Below are 16,320 nucleotides of genomic sequence, written 5' to 3' on the forward strand. Positions count from 1 at the left end.
TCAGATCGCAGTTGTAAGTGGCATTCCAATCTAGCTGCGAAGTCCCCTCCCCACTGAGCCCATCCCTGCTCTCCACGAATCCCCGTGTGGCTTTGTGGCACCGTTGCTGTGCTCTTGTGCTGCCAAATTTGCCTGCCTGCTCTCTGCCCCCCCCAGAGAGAGACCCGTGAGACAGGCCAGTGGGATTTATTCGTGTGTGCATCCCCTGTGCCCGACCCAGGGCCTGACATAGAAGACTATCAATTATTATACGTTCTTTTCTTTCCTTGTTCGTGATGCTAGGAAATAGAGTTCACCCAGCTAGGAAGTGATGATGCTTGTTCCGGCGCTGCTTGCAACTCCCAGGAGTCCAAATTTAGCAAGTCCATCAACAAATGGCTTCTTAATGGGCAGATAAACAACCTCCAGATCAACAAACACTGGCATAATAAGATGTTCCTTTGCAAACTGCCCCAAACAGCCACGAGGAAAAGATGCAGGGACCCAACAACAGCACGCGCCAGCGCGGGGTATAAAGACGAGGGCCTCGGAGAGCTGTCACAGTCGGGACCTACTGCGCAGTGCTCACAGGGAAGAGAGCCACCTCCACCATGCCTGGCAGCTGCTGTTTCAGAAGATGCCCCTCCGTACCAGCCATCTCTCTCTGCTCCACCGAGGTGAGCTGTGGAGGACCCATCTGCTTGCCCAGCTCCTGCCATACCCAGACGTGGCAGCTGGTGACGTGTGAAGACAGCTGTGGCTCATCTGGCTGCGGTTCCCAGTGCTGTCAGCCCTCCTGCTCCGAGAGCAGCAGCTGCGCCCAGCCTGTGTGCTGTGAGGCCACGCTGTGCGAGCCGTCCTGTTCTGTGAGCAGCAGCTGCGCCCAGCCCGTGTGCTGTGAGGCCACCCTCTGCCAGCCGTCGTGTCCTGAGAGCAGCTGCGCCCAGCCCGTGTGCTGTGAGGCTACCCTCTGCCAGCCGTCGTGTCCTGAGAGCAGCTGCGCCCAGCCCGTGTGCTGTGAGGCCACTCCCTGCCAGCCGATCCTCTGTGTGCCCGCTGCCTGCCAGCCCGTCCTCTGTGAGCCCAGCTGCTGTGCGACTCTCTGCCAACCCGTGGTCTGTGAGCCTGCTTGCTGTCAGCCGGTGTGCCCGACGCCTAGCTGCTGCCCGTCTGTCTGTTCTCGGGCCAGCAGCTGCCAGCCTGTCTGCTGTGACTCCAGTCCTTGTGAGCCGCCTTGCTCAGAGCCCAGCGACTGTCAGCCAGCTCCCTGTGTGGCACTCGTCTGTGAGCCGGTCTGTCTCCGTCCTGTCTGCTGTGTTTCCAGCCCCTGTGAGCCTCCTTGTGCCTCCAGCACCTGCCAAGAGCCCCCGTGTTGCGTCTCTGGCCTCTGCCAACCCATCTGCCCTGAGCCCAGCCCCTCCACCCCGTGTGTTTGTGTGCCCAGTCCTTGCCCACGCACCTACTACGTAGTCAAACGCTGCCACTCCGTCTGCTGTGAGCCCGTTTCCTGCCCCTCGACCTCCTGCCAACCTCTGTACAGCCGTCCGGGCTCCTCTGCCTCTGCCATTTGCCAACCAAGCTGCGCTCGGACCTTCTACATACCCAGCTCCTGCAAGCAGCCTTGCAGACCCTCCTTTGCCTACCGCCCCATCTGCCGCCCCATCTGCTCTACTCCCATCACCTTCAGGCAGCCCTACCTGACGTCCATCTCCTACCGCCCTGCCTGCTACCGGCCCTGCTACTCCATCCTGCGCCGCCCCGCCTGCTTCACGTCCTACTCGTACCGCCCTGTCTGCTCCCGCCAGCCGTACGCCGAGTCCACCTCCTGTAAACGTGCTTCCAAGGCGTCCACCTCCAGCCAGCCCGACTGCGCCGACTCAGCCCCCTGCAAGGCGGAGGTCTCAGAGGAGACCCCCTGCCAGCCTGTGGAGGCCAAGCCCACCAGCCCAAGCACCCGGGAGGCTGCAGCCCCTCAGCCTGCCGCCAGCAAGCCTGCCGCCAGCAAGCCTGCCAACCGCTGAGCTGGCCTCCGCCCAGCGACTCCCGCAAAGCCAGTCCCCAGCTAGCTCACGGTGGCTTAGCTAGACTCTTTTTGTCACTGCACTGTCACTCGCCACCTGCTTAGGCCTCGAAGCACTCTTTGGAAATGTCAGTGCCCTGATGGTCCAGTGCATTGGTTGTACTGGACTCTCAACCAATGCCCAGGAGCATTGGTTGAGAGGGGGAACTTTATGGGTTCTTGACTTCTGCTACCATTAAGCCACAAGATCTGTCTCATTCCTGTCGTTGAATGTTGCCTAGCCTCATGCACCTGCTCTCTTAGGTATGTACTTGTGTGCCTTGGGGACTTCTTCAATGAGATATGTTTAACTGTCCAATAAAAGTGGCCAAGTTGAAGTGACATGGTGTTCTCATTGCTTCCTTGCTAATGCCATCATCGTAGCATGACTTTTTTATCTTTGAGAGTAGCTCATCCATCCATCCATCCACCTACACATCCATCCATCATCCATTTACCCATCCATCGATCAATTCATCCATCCATCATCCATCCATCCATCGATCAATTCATCATCCATCATCCATCCATCCATCGATCAATTCATCATCCATCATCCATCCATCCATCCACCCACCACCCATCCAATCATCCATCCATCCACCCACCACCCATCCAATCATCCATCATCCATCCACCCACCCACCCATCCAATCATCTATCATCCATCCATCCAGCCACCCACCCATCCATCCATTCACCCATCCATCCATCCACCCATCCATCCATCCATCCACCCACCCATCCAATCATCTATCATCCATCCATCCACCCACCCATCCAATCATCTATCATCCATCCATCCACCCACTCACCCATCCATCATCCATCCATCCATCGATCAATTCATCCATCCATCATCCATCCATCCATCCACCCACCCACCCATCCATCCATTCACCCATCCATCCATCCACCCATCCATCCATCCATCCACCCACCCATCCAATCATCTATCATCCATCCATCCACCCACCCATCCAATCATCTATCATCCATCCATCCACCCACTCACCCATCCATCATCCATCCATCCATCCACCCACCCACCCATCATCCATCCATCCATCTACCCACCCATCCAATCATCTATCATCCATCCATCCATCCACCCACCCATCCATCCATCCACCCACCCACCCATCCAATCATCTATCATCCATCCATCCATCTACCCACCCATCCAATCATCTATCATCCATCCATCCATCCATCCACCCACCCATCCATCCATCCATCCACCCACCCACCCATCCAATCATCTATCATCCATCCATCCATCTACCCATCCATCCAATCATCTATCATCCATCCATCCATCTACCCACCCATCCAATCATCTATCATCCATCCATCCACCCACCCATCCATCCATCCATCCACCCACCCACCCATCCAATCATCTATCATCCATCCATCCATCTACCCACCCATCCAATCATCTATCATCCATCCATCCATCCACCCACCCATCCATCCATCCACCCACCCACCCATCCAATCATCTATCATCCATCCATCCATCTACCCATCCATCCAATCATCTATCATCCATCCATCCATCCACCTACCCATCCATCCATCCACCCACCCACCCACCCATCCATCATCCATCCATCCATCCACCCAACCACCAATCCATCATCCATCCATCCGTCCATCCACCCACCCACCCATCCAATCATCTATCATCCATCCATCCACCCACCCACCCATCCATCATCCATCCATCCATCCACCCACCCATGCAATCATCTATTATCCATCCATCCATCTACCCACCCATCCAATCATCTATCATCCATCCATCCATCCACCCACCCACCCATCCAATCATCTATCATCCATCCATCCATCCATCTACCCACCCATCCAATCATCTATCATCCATCCATCCACCCACCCATCCATCCATCATCCATCCATCCATCCACCCACCCACCCATCCAATCATCTATCATCCATCCATCCACCCACCCCCCCATCCATCATCCATCCATCCATCCACCCACCCACCCATCCAATCATCTATCATCCATCCATCCACCCACCCACCCATCCATCATCCATCCATCCACCCACCCACCCATCCAATCATCTATCATCCATCCATCCACCCACCCACCCATCCATCATCCATCCATCCATCCACCCACCCACCCATCCAATCATCTATCATCCATCCATCCACCCACCCACCCATCCATCATCCATCCATCCATCCACCCACCCACCCATCCAATCATCTATCATCCATCCATCCATCCATCATCTGTCCACCCATCCAACCATCAATTCATCCACCCATCATCCATCCACCCAACCACCCACCCATCATCCATCCACCCAACCATCCATCCACCCACCCATCCATCCATCCATCCATCCACCCACCCACCCATCCAATCATCTATCATCCATCCATCCACCCACCCACCCATCCATCCATTCACCCATCCATCCATCCACCCATCCATCCATCCATCCATCCAACCATCAATTCATCCATCCATCATCCATCCACCCAACCATCCATCCAGTGTTATTAGAGAGTCGATAGGTATCTGGAATGAAAAGATAAAATTCCGCATCCCTGCCCAGACCGCCAGGCCATGGGACAGCTATTCCACTTCTTTGTGCTCCACCCAGGGCACTGTGATCACAGCACAGGGGAGAATTCTTGGGGAATGTGATGCTGGAGCTGAGTATTGCAGCGGAAATAGAAATTAAGCAGGCACACTCGGGAAGGAGGAGCTTCCTAGGCAGAGAAGACAGATTCAAACGGATGGGCTTGTGAGCCAACTCTTCTTCAGGGCAGGCTTGGGCAGAGATGTCCTCAGAGCTGGTGAGTCCCGAGGTCGGAGGACAGACAGACAGCTGTCCGTGCTGGGCCTCGCAGGCCGGACAGGCATCTGGGTGAGGAGCAGGGCCAGTATGAAGAGCGCGGGGTTATGAATGCTCCTCTGGCCGTGCTGTGGGGACTCAGGAGAAGAACATGGTCCTGGGTATAGAAAGACGGGAAGAAGCCAGTGGCTCTGAGATCCTCAGTGGAATGAAAACCATAGCTGCAGTGAGGTCAGACTTACACGAGGAAGTTAGGGTAGCCTGGGTGTCCTGGGCGAGAGCTTTCCCTCTGTCCCCCTTCTCCACAAGGCACTCCTGGCGTAGGCTCCATTAGCATCCTTTCACGATCTGTGAGGATGGGGTCTCATCAAAGCAGCCAGAGCTTACACTCGGCGCACAGAAGGCAGGGCTACCCCTGTGCTCAGGGTGCAGCCTGGGCAGTCACGAACATGGGAGAAGATTGACCAGGGCTTTTCAACTCTGGCATTCCTGACATCCGGGCCGGGTAATGCTTGATGTGGGGGCTTTCCCATGCATCTGCGGCCTCTGCCAGGCAGATTCCAGGGGCATCCTTTGAGTGTGATGTCTCCAGATGTTGCCAAACTTCCTTAGGAGTACAAAAATCACCTGAGAACTGCTGCATTAGACAATAGCAGAAGGAAAAAGCCAAAAGCCAAGCGTCTTCATCACATTGGTGCTGGAGTTGTTGCTTTGTCAGGACACCGAGATTCAGTTCTGTCTCTTTTGAGAGTCAACAGAACAGTTGGCCAGGGTTTTAAGTCTTTGAGATAAGTACTGGACTTCATGTCCCATATCAACAAAATAATTTGGTGAGGTAAGATTTGTTTTCTCCCCTATCTACAAGATGAAGAATTGGAAGGACTAACAATCCAAATGCCCATCAAAAGATAAGCAAGTTGTGGTAAATTCATGTAGTGGAATATTATACAGCACTGAAAATGACTCAACACCAGCTATACACACCATGAACCTTACAAACTTCATGTTTTCGATATGAGCCACATAGGAGGGATCTTCAACAACTTCAAGGAGAATGCATATTATGAAAAAACTATGAGTGGATTTCAAAAGTTTTTTTTTAAATTTTATTTGAAAGGTACAGTCACAGAGAGAGAGAGAGACTGAGAGAGAGAGAGAGATCCTCCGTCTGCTGGTTCACTCCCCAGGTGCTGCAAAGGCCAGAGCTGAGCCAGATTGAAGCCAGGAGTCAGGCTCTGAGGTGGTGCTTTGCAAGGTCCCTTTCAGAATCCTCAGCATTCCCCACGACTTGTAAGACAGCCAAAGAAGAGGGGTAATGCAAGCAACAGCAGCACAGTTGATGAAAGCTTGGGCCTTTGAAGATGTGGGCAATTAGCGAACGCATCCACCAGAGTGGAGTTAGGAGCAGAGCCAGAAACCGAGCCCAGCCCCACCTGGCCTCCCAAACCTTGTTCTTTCTGTTTGATTTCGTGCCTCCCCACGTGACCCAGGCTGGGACATGGAGCAGCGTGGTATGGGATGCTGAAGCTGGTTGTGAGGGAGAGCTGGGGCACACTGGAGGAAAGGGGAGGGTGGTGGAAGCGCCTCATGACCTCCCCTTGGGAGGGCTTGGCTTAGCTCTGAGAGCACTTTGCAGGACTGCCCTGGTTGTGTGGTCTCATAGGCTCTCTTAGCTCTTAGATGCCCTAGGTTGCATCCAATCCTTCTTAATGAAATGTTGTGTGGTTTTAAAAACTTCCAAACTGAAGGGCTACCTTTGGGCCTGTTGGTAAGCAGGGGCAAGTGTTCACATCAGTGTGATCTGGCTGATGCGTGCAGTCACTGGCATTGGCACAGGACCCCACAGGGGCGCCTGGGGAAGCTGCTTGGGAGCCAGCTGCCACTGCGCAGGCATCCACGTCACATTGCTAGGTTGAGTCCTCCTTCCCCACTTCCCCCAAGTCAGGAAGTCTAATTGGTGGTTAGGACCAGCGGCTTGGGGGCCAGCCAAAGCCAAGTTTGAATCTTGTTTCTCCTCCTTCTTCTTTACAGAATTTGGGGAACATGATTTAAATTCTGAGTTAATTTTGCTAAGTCTACGATAGTGATGATAATTATTTGAGGGTATTTCAAAGAGTTTGTGGAAAAATGGAATAAAAAGATAAGCTTATTTTAGTGCCAAAATTTTTTGTAATCTATGCACACAGGAGGCATGGTTTTCAAGAAAGACCATGAAAAATGCAGGTTATAAAAAAACTATTTGATTTCAAATTTTTCCCATCAAAAATTCATCTTTCAGTTCCCTTTTCCCACAAACTCTTTGAATAGTCTTTGCACTTACTGAGGTCATCGAGAGGATTCAATGAAAGCTGCTGTTCAGGGTTTGGCATGTTGTAGCTATGCAATGAATGGAGGCCAGTACTATTAGCGGTAGTAGGACTAGTCAAGTTCCAGGAAGGCCAAACGAGAAGGTTCCAGAAAGAGGTGCCGCTCCGCCTCTCTGGCACCCTCGGTCCCCGGTGGGGTGGCAGCTTCGTTTCCCGGCTGTCCGTATGGTGCACAGCCGCACTCCCGGAGGAAGAGCAGGCTCTGTGGCTTACCAGAAGCCTCCTGATGAGAGGGTGGCGCAGGAAGGGCCTGCTTCAGTGTGGCTGCGGAGCGACCTGTAAAATACACAGCTCCTTCCAGGGCAGCACCAATGAACCCCAGCTCAGCCAAGAAAACTCTGCACTCAACACACACACTTTTTTTTTTTTTTTAAATGGGGACTACTCCCAGGCTCCTTGAAGCCTGCTAATCAGATGTTTGCATGCAAATGGATAAAAACAATAACAAGGAAAGCTGCTGTGAGTGGTGCTGACACCCCTGGGGGAGGATTATAAAAGCCCCAGTGGATTAGATGCGGCTCAGACTCAGCACACTGAGTTTGCGACTTCCCAGCGGGGTTGGCACCTGCGCCATGATGGACAGCTCTTGTCCTGGAAATGCCACGGCCATTCCAGCCACGTGCCCCGAGGGTGGCAGCTCCCCAGAGGCTCTCCGTCTGCCCAGTTCCTGCCAGAGCAGGACATGGCAATTGGTTACATGCCCAGACAACTCTTATCTACCCAGCAATGCCCCACATGGCTGCGAACCTGCTGCTTGCCAACCTACTTGCCTTTCCACAATTTCTTGCGTGGGCTTTCTTTGCCAGCCCTTATGTTCCTGTGCAGGCAGCTGTCCATCGGGGGCTGGCCAGTCTCCCGGTGTGGATAGCTCATGCCAGCCGTCCTGCTTGGAATCCACTGGTGGTCAGGTAGAGCACTGTGATGCCAGCCGCTGCCAGCAACACTGCTGCCAGGAACCCAGCTGTGTGTCGGGAGCATGCCAGGCAGCTGGTGGCCAGGCAGTCTGCCGTGACGCTAGATCCTGCCAGCCGTCCTGCTCCGAAGCAACACCTCGTCCTGAGACCCCTCGCTCGCCCATCATCTGCGCAGCTAGTCTGTGCCAACCAGCCTGCTGCCACGCAACTTCCTGTCAACCCCCAGGTGGTGAAGGCCAACACTGCAGCCCGACTTATTACCAACCCATCTGCTGCGTTTCCAAGCCTTGCGCATCGGCTCCCTGCGTGCCCCTTTCCGGCCAGCCATTGACGTGCGTGTTCACTGCGTGCCATCCTACTTGCTACGTGTCCCCTCCTTGTCAGCTGCTTTGCTCCCAGCCAGCTCCTTCCCTAGCCCTCGTCTGCCAGCCTCCTTGTTCTGCAAAGAGCCCGTGCAAATCAGCTTCCTGGGGCACGGTGCTTCCTGGCCAGCCAACGTGTGGCCGACCCACTTCCTACAGCCAAAGAGGCTGCAAATCCCCTTCCTGTCCACCAGCTTGCTGTGTGACAGGTTTAGGCAAATCGTGCAGCAGTGACACCAGTTGCTCCCGACCAACCTCCCCACGTCTGTGCAAAGCAAGCACTTGACAGCACAGCCGGCCCCGGACCCAGCTTCCTTCGACAGAGCAGTCTTCACACGCCCTCCGAGGGTCTGTCCTCAGTGCACAGCCGCCCCGCGGGCGCCTGTCTCCGGCCCAGCACCGGCGTTGCTGCTGTCTGGCTTTGCTCCGAGTGCAGCTCCCGCGTCTCTCCAGGGGCTGATGAGAGAGCTTGTGTGGCCACTCACGGAGCTTTCTCCACCCAGGTTAACCTTCCAGCACGCACGGTCCGCGCTGCAGCCAGCCGTTTCTGAGGTCACCACGTCATTTCACTTCAGCAAAGCCTTCTACCCCGGTTCTCGTTCTTCGGATACTGTCCAGTCTTTCCAAGGACTCCTTTGCTGCCAGGCGCTCACAGAAAGGTGGCCCTGTCCCAGCTCTGGCTCCTGACTCTAGGGGGCTGGGGGGGGAAGCAGTGAGGGCTCAAGTGAGGGCTCAAGCTTCTACCACCCATTTGGGGGCGTGGGCTGGGTTCCTGGCTCCTGACTTCATCCTCCATCCAGCCGTGACCCTTGTGGACATTTGGGGAGTGAGTCGGAGGATGGGAGCTCTCTTCCTCTCTCAAAAAAATTTAAATGAGGTTAAAAATATGTCTACTTTCTCTCTCAAATAAATTTTTTTTTTCATTTATTAAACTTTTATTTAATGAATATAAATTTCCAAAGTACAGCTTATGGGTTACAATGGCTTCCCCCCTCCCATAACTTCCCTCCCACCCGCAACCCTCCCCTTTCCTGCTCCCTCTCCCCTTCCATTCACATCAAGATTCATTTTCAATTCTCTTTATATACAGAAGATCAGTTTAGTATATATTAGGTAAAGATTTCAACAGTTTGCCCCATATAGCAACACAAAGTGAAAAAACTATCATTGGAGTACTAGTTATAGCATTAAATAACAGTGTACAGCACATTAAAGACAGAGATCCTACATAATATTTTTTTTAAAAATTAATTAATTTTCTATGCCATTTCCAATTTAACACCAGGTTGTTTTTTTTTTTTTTCATTTCCAATTATCTTTATATACAGAAGATCAATTCAGTATATAGTTAGTAAAGACCTCAGAGGTCTTTACTAACTATAATTTTTTTTTAAAGAAATGTGGCTGGGATAATTCATCAGACTGTTTAAACACGTTCCTTCCTTTTTCTACACCCCCACATAGATTTCCTCCCAGTCCCACTGGGGCTCAGTGGTCCTGGGCCCTGTGTCAGTGGCCAGGGGAGCCAGTGTGTGGAACAGCAGACGCTCGAGTCGGAAGCATGGAAGAACAAACAGTTCATTGGCTTGCAACCTCTCCACCACCAAGGGCTCTTCTGAGCCCAAGTGCCTCAGTTTCCCCACTGTAAGTGGAGATGGGAAGTCAAAGATAGATATGGTTCAGAAAGCTGTAGGTTAAAACAAGGAGAGGCTGGCGCTGTGGCACAGCAGGCTAAGCCTCTGCCTGCAGCACCGGCACCCCAAATGGACACCGGTTCGTATCCTGGCTGCATCTCTTCTGATGCAGTTCTCTGATATGACCTGGGAACACAATGAATGGTCTAAGTGTTTGGGCCCCTGTACCCACGTGGGTGACCTGGAAGAGGCTCCTGGCTCTTGGAGTTTTAGATCAGCTGAGCTCCAGACATTGTGGCCATTCAGAGAGTGAACCAGTGGATGGAAGACCTTTCTCTCTGTCTCTTCCTCTATCTGTCTATAATTCTACATCTCAAATAAATAAATAAAATCTTTAAAAACACGGGGGCAACGCTATGGTGTAGTGGTTTTGTGAGTGGCGATGCGCATGTATCTCAACGCTAAGCCTCCGCCTGCAGTGCCAGCATCCCATACGGGCACTGGTTCTAATCCTGGCTGCCCCACCCACTTCTGATTCAGCTCTCTGCTACAGCCTGGGAAAGCAGTGGAAGGTGGCTCAAGTCCACATTTATGGCAACTCCTTTGCAGAAGGGTCAGGCCTGGCTGGGGGTCTTAGTGCCTGCTGACTCAACTAACTTCCTCCTGACGAAAACATCAGGCCTGAGCTGTGGCGTAGCAGGTAAAGCTGCCGCCTGCAGTGCCGGCATCCCATATGGGCACTGGTTCGAGTCCTGGCTGCTCCTCTTCTGATCCAGCTGCCTGCTATGTCCTGGGAAAGCAACATAAGATAGCCCAAGTGCTTGGGCCCCTGCACCCGTGTGGGAGATTCAAAAGAAGCTCCTGGCTCCTGGCTTTAGACTGGCACTGCTCTGTCCTTTGTGGCCATTTGGGGAGTGAAACAGCGGATGGAAAACCTCTCTCTCTCTCTCTCTCTGTCTCTGTCTCTCCTTCTCTCTGTGTAACTCTGACTTTCAAATAAATAAATAAATCTTTTAAGTAAAAAAAAAAAAGTAAAGTGTTCAGGAGGTGCTTGGCTATCAGTGGGACCCTCACAGCGTGATCTCAGTGGTGGCTGAGGATCAAGAGTGTGGGTGTTTGCCTACGGCCTGCTTGGAAATGCAACTCGCTGGTGCTGGTGAGGAAAGAGCCCTTGACCATGGCCACTCACGTAGGAGATGACCTCGAGGCAGACCGGATCCTAATCGCTGAAGCAACGGGGTGGGATTAATCCGACCTCAGAGCTCTTGTCTACGCGAGTCTCCCAATGTGGCGTGTGACGTCCTCGCTGTTCCCAAGTGAATTAAGACGAAAGCCTCTATGACTCTGGAACTGCTAGGACCGGAACTACCTCCGATACGAAGGGAACCTCACAGAAAGCGAACCCACAGGCCAAAAGCCCTGCGGAAGAATACTCAAAAGTATTATTTTTCAGAGAAATGCTGCGGGCAGAGTAGAGTGCCATTCAGAGTGCATCAATTTGTTTTTCTGCAAAGGGGCAGATGGTAAGTATTGTAGGATTTGTGAGGGACATGGTCTCTGTCCCAACTATTGGATTTTGCTGTTGCATCCTGAAAGCATCTACAGACGATCCCAAGTGAGTGCTGCCAAGTCCTGCTAAGACCTCACTCCCAAAAACAGGGCGCGGGCTGCACTTGTCTCCCAGCCGATGGTTTGTGCTACTGCCAATGATGCCGAGTGCTGGTGGGAATGTGAGTTTATAGGAATGCTCTTCCATTCTGATGGAGCTACTGGTGTGGCTGGAAATTTTAAAGAACAATCTGAACTTATTTATGTCGCGTATATAAGTGCATGTCCCACGACCCAGCAACCCTGCACCTGAGTGTATGTTACCTCCAGAGTCTCATACAGGACCAGAGGGGTACAAAGGGTGATGTTCACTGTGGCGTTTCCTCTGGGGCACAGACTTCAGAGGAAGTGGGGAGAGAGTGGGGAGGCAAGAGATGGTGGAACCCCCACAGAGGCTCCTGCAGGGATCGGAAGCAATAGTATTTATATGCACATAGCTGCATGGACAGATCTCAGAGTGTCCCGCTTAGTAACAAAACAGCATGAGATACATTGCATATTGCCACTCACATCATCACAATATTGTTTATGCCATTTATATAAATAATAATATGCACTTTATAAGAATCCATGCAAAGAAACGAGTAGAGCAGAGTTACTATCTGTAGGGAGAGAATGGGACATGAGGATAATAGGAATTCAGGTATCAAGACACAAGTACCTACAAATAAATAAGGGGGGGCCTTTGCAAGGGCCAGTGGTGATAATTCCCCATAAAATAAGGATTATTGGACTCAGTTATTGGAAGCTGAGATCTAAAATGAAAGGGGCTGAGAGACTTTGGCATCACAAAGGAATTGCCATGAAGTTATGTCTTCCAGAATCGACATTTTGCTGCACACCCTGGCCCGATACTCTCTCCCACATGGTCCATGGAGATTTCAGCCACACTAAAGCGGGGGTGAGGCTGTGGGAAGCAGAGTACATCTTCCCTCAGCACTGACCTGTCTTTCTTTTTCTTTTCCTTCCTTCCTTCTTTTAGTGATTAATTATTTATTTGAAAGAGCTACAGTGAGTGGAGGCAGAGAGAGAGAGAGAGAGAGAGAGAGAGAGAGATTTTCCATCTGCTAGTTCACTCTCTAAATAGCTGCAATGGCCAGGATTGGGTCAGGCTGAGGCCAGGAGCCTGAAACTCGTTCCGGGTCTCTCACATGGGTGGCAGGGGCCCAAGCACCTGGGCCATCTTCTGCTGCTCTCCCAGGCACGGCAGGGAGAGCAGGGAACTGAACTGAAAGTGGAGCAACTGGGACCTGGACCAGGCCCATATAGGGCAGTGGAATTGCTGGTGGCAGCTTAACCCATTGTGCTGCAGTGCCGGCCACATAACAGAATTTTCAACAATGCTTCTTATGTGACAAGTGTAGGCAAGCATAGTTTAAGGGGTTCCTTAAATAATTTGTTTATTGATATCAGAATCTTAGACACTTCCCAATTGAAGTCCAGCCACCTAACTCTGTCTCATTCTTTTTATTGTCCTGATTATGGATAGGTTAACTGGCCAGCGTTTTTCACCCAAACGTACAATCTAGGTTGTAAACATTCCAGTGCAATGCAGGTTGGACAGCTTCGTGTCTTTCCCCATGCTTGGCAGCAGTTTAAACACCATGGCATTGATTTGGTCCTCGCAGGTTTGCTCGGACTTGCCCATCAAAGAGCTGAACCTCCTCCCATAAACAGTGCTGCACTCAGCCTGAACACGCTTATAACTAAGTCCTTGTTTACATTTATGCCTAGGCAAAGGCAACAGTTTGAAAAATACATGAAGCTTTGAGAAAAATTTATGAATGCTCACCATCCAGAATTGACGCTTTCTTACATCTGCTTTGGGTCTTTCAAAAGCGTGATTGAACTAAAACATTCTGTGTAAAATTGAAGGCGCTTTTTTAGCCTCCCCCAGTCCCATGCTCTTTCTTTGCCTCTCTGATACAAATTCCATCATGATGCTGTTTGTATGCTTTGCAGGAGATAGATGTATATTTATAGGGTATTTAAATAGGGGCTGGTGTTGTGGCACAGAGGGTTAAGCAGCTGCTGGTGATGCCTGGTTCGGGTCCTCCTGCTCAGCTTCTACTGCAGCTCCCTACTGATGCATCTGATGAGGCAGTGGATGATGGCCCATTTGCTATATTTAAATAGTGGGATGTGCAAATGTAAGACTTCATATGCAATGTGAAATCATGCAATGTACTTTTACATTTTATCATTTCTTCTATGCACTGTGTAGAATGACAATCCTTTAAGTAACACTCTGACCTTAGAATCAGCCCTTAAGGAATTTGGATGTGGCTGAAAAACCCATGAGAGCGATGCAGGCATGGAAAGCCAAGACACTGTGGCAAAAATATCCTATATGAAGGATCTCTGTGAATGAGAGCCCAGTGGAAAGAAGGGGCCATCAAAGAAGGAGGTACTTTTCTCTGAAGGGAGGAGAGACCTTCCACTTTGCTTATGGCCTTATCTAAGTACTGACAGAGTTTGCAGTCACAAAGGCTTCCATAGCCTTGGCAGCTCATGGCAAGAGCCTCGGGCGATCACCGAGGTCATAAATAAGAGTGTCAATTGTTAAATTAACAACAGAAGTCACTGTGTGCTTACTCTCCAAGTAGGACCTCTGTCCTTAATGAGTTGTACTATGGGAATCAACTGCAGAACTTGTTCTCAAATAGCACTTTTTACATTGTGTGTGTGTGTGTGTATGCAAACTGTTGAAATTTTTACTTAGTATAGAGTTGGTCTTCTGTATATAAAGTTAATTAAAAATGAATCTTAAAGAAGAATGGGATGGGAGAGGGAGTAGGAGGTGGGACAGGAGTGGGTGTGGGAGGGCAGGTATGGGAGGAAGACACACTATATTCCTAAAACTGTACTTAACAAAACTGTATTCATTAAATAGAAGCTTTAAAAAAAATTAAGAGTGGGAATGTAAGAGGGAGGAGAAGGAAGGGTTAGAGCATGGGAGGGATGGAAGGTAGGGGAAGTGTCACTGTGTTTCTAAATCTGTATATATGAAATATGTGAAACTTGTATAACTTAAATAAAATTAAAAATGGAAAAATAAATAAAACAAACAAAAAATAACTATGCCTTGTGATGTATGGGTCTACTTTATTGTATTAGTGATCTATCATTGCACTACAAATTACCCCAACATTTAGTGCCTGAAAACAAACATCTATCATCTCAGTTTCTGTGGGCTAGAAGTCTGGATGTGACTTTCCTAGGTGTTTCTGGCTTACACCTTCGGCTAGAGATGCCTATCAGAGACCTTAAGCAAGGCAAGTGTTAGACCCTAAATCTGAGCCCATGTAGACTACAGCATCTTCTCTAGCAAGCTCCAGATGCTCTGAGTGTTTGCAGACTGTGAGGGGATCTGTCCACATTGTCCCATGGCCCCTCTTGTAGATCTCCTCCCCAGGGTCTCAGCTTGGATTTAGGGTCAAGTGCTCATTATTGCTGGATGAAGCAAGATGCTGACATTAGCCATGAGATGTCTTGGCAGATGGCCATTCACTTTGACCCCTGTTTCTACCGTCTTTACACATGATCTTAGGAGAATCCTATTCACTTGTTCTGCCAAAATCTAGATTTGTTTTCATCTGAATTTCATTTATCAATGAATCTGGCAAAAATAAATTCAATTACTTGCTATATCCTGGTCTCATTGGCCTATATTTGATCTTTTCCTAGATGTTCACTAAGAATCCTTTGAACGATTTGTTCTAAGATCTTCTTTTCTGAGACAAGAGCAAGTCACGGGTGTGTGGCTTGCAGCAGCTTGAAAGATGGGCGTGGCATTTGCTTGTCTTCGTCTCTAAGGCTCCTCTGTAGCGATGTGCGGTTTACTTCCAGGCTCCCCTGCTCTGGGGCACGTGAATGTGCACAGCATCACACAGGGCCGTGGATGGATTTAGAGAGACTTGGAGATGGATTTGTCCTTGTAACTCTTGAGTCATTTCTTCCAATCCCCATCCTTCCCCACTGTCTGTAGAGGCAAATGCCAAATCAGAGCGTTCCTAGGGTAAGTTCCACATTCTTTGTGCTTCATTCTGCTGGGATACATCGGCTCTTATCTCAGTGTCCAGACCTCGCGCCAACCCAGGAGGCCATGTCCAGACCTCGCGTCAACCCAGGAGGCCAGACTGCTTTCCCAGGCCTGGATTTTCCTCGGCAGATACTGACAACGTTTGCAGTCACACAGGCAAAACATAAATAAAATAACACAGAATGAAAAATACACCATCACAGGGAGGAGTTTATTTCATGCCAGACTTCATGGTTGTCTTCATTTGCATCAAAAGAAATCATAATTTTTCTCCCTCCCTGTCTTTCTCAGTGTTCCAAGTTTTCCTGCTTCAGTCTGGAAGGCGATGTTTCAAGTTTTCATTGTGAGAGTAGCCCAGGCTTGAGGGAGAAAACGCTGTGTGAACAAACAATGGAAAGCTCTGGCCCCCACCCCTTGCTCAAATCCCCCTCCTCTGGGGTAAACCACATGCTTCTTTATGCCCTAATCTCGGATTTTTCTTTCCCTTTACTGAAGGTTGATAATTTTCCTCA

General features: G+C 50.4%; 2 protein-coding genes across 2 annotated transcripts; both read left to right on the forward strand.

The window, feature by feature from the left end:
* The first annotated feature begins 590 nt into the window (after positions 1–590).
* LOC133746805 (keratin-associated protein 16-1) lies at positions 591–2,000 on the forward strand. The gene has a single exon (XM_062175058.1). The coding sequence runs from the start codon at positions 591–593 to the stop codon at positions 1,998–2,000; it is 1,410 nt and encodes a 469-aa protein (XP_062031042.1).
* Positions 2,001–7,823: 5,823 nt separating this feature from the next.
* Positions 7,824–8,810, forward strand: KRTAP29-1 (keratin associated like protein 29-1). Its single transcript, XM_062175059.1, has one exon. The coding sequence runs from the start codon at positions 7,824–7,826 to the stop codon at positions 8,808–8,810; it is 987 nt and encodes a 328-aa protein (XP_062031043.1).
* The last annotated feature ends 7,510 nt before the right edge of the window (positions 8,811–16,320 follow it).

Source organism: Lepus europaeus, chromosome 18 (genome assembly GCF_033115175.1).
Source record: "Lepus europaeus isolate LE1 chromosome 18, mLepTim1.pri, whole genome shotgun sequence".
NCBI lineage: Eukaryota > Metazoa > Chordata > Mammalia > Lagomorpha > Leporidae > Lepus > Lepus europaeus.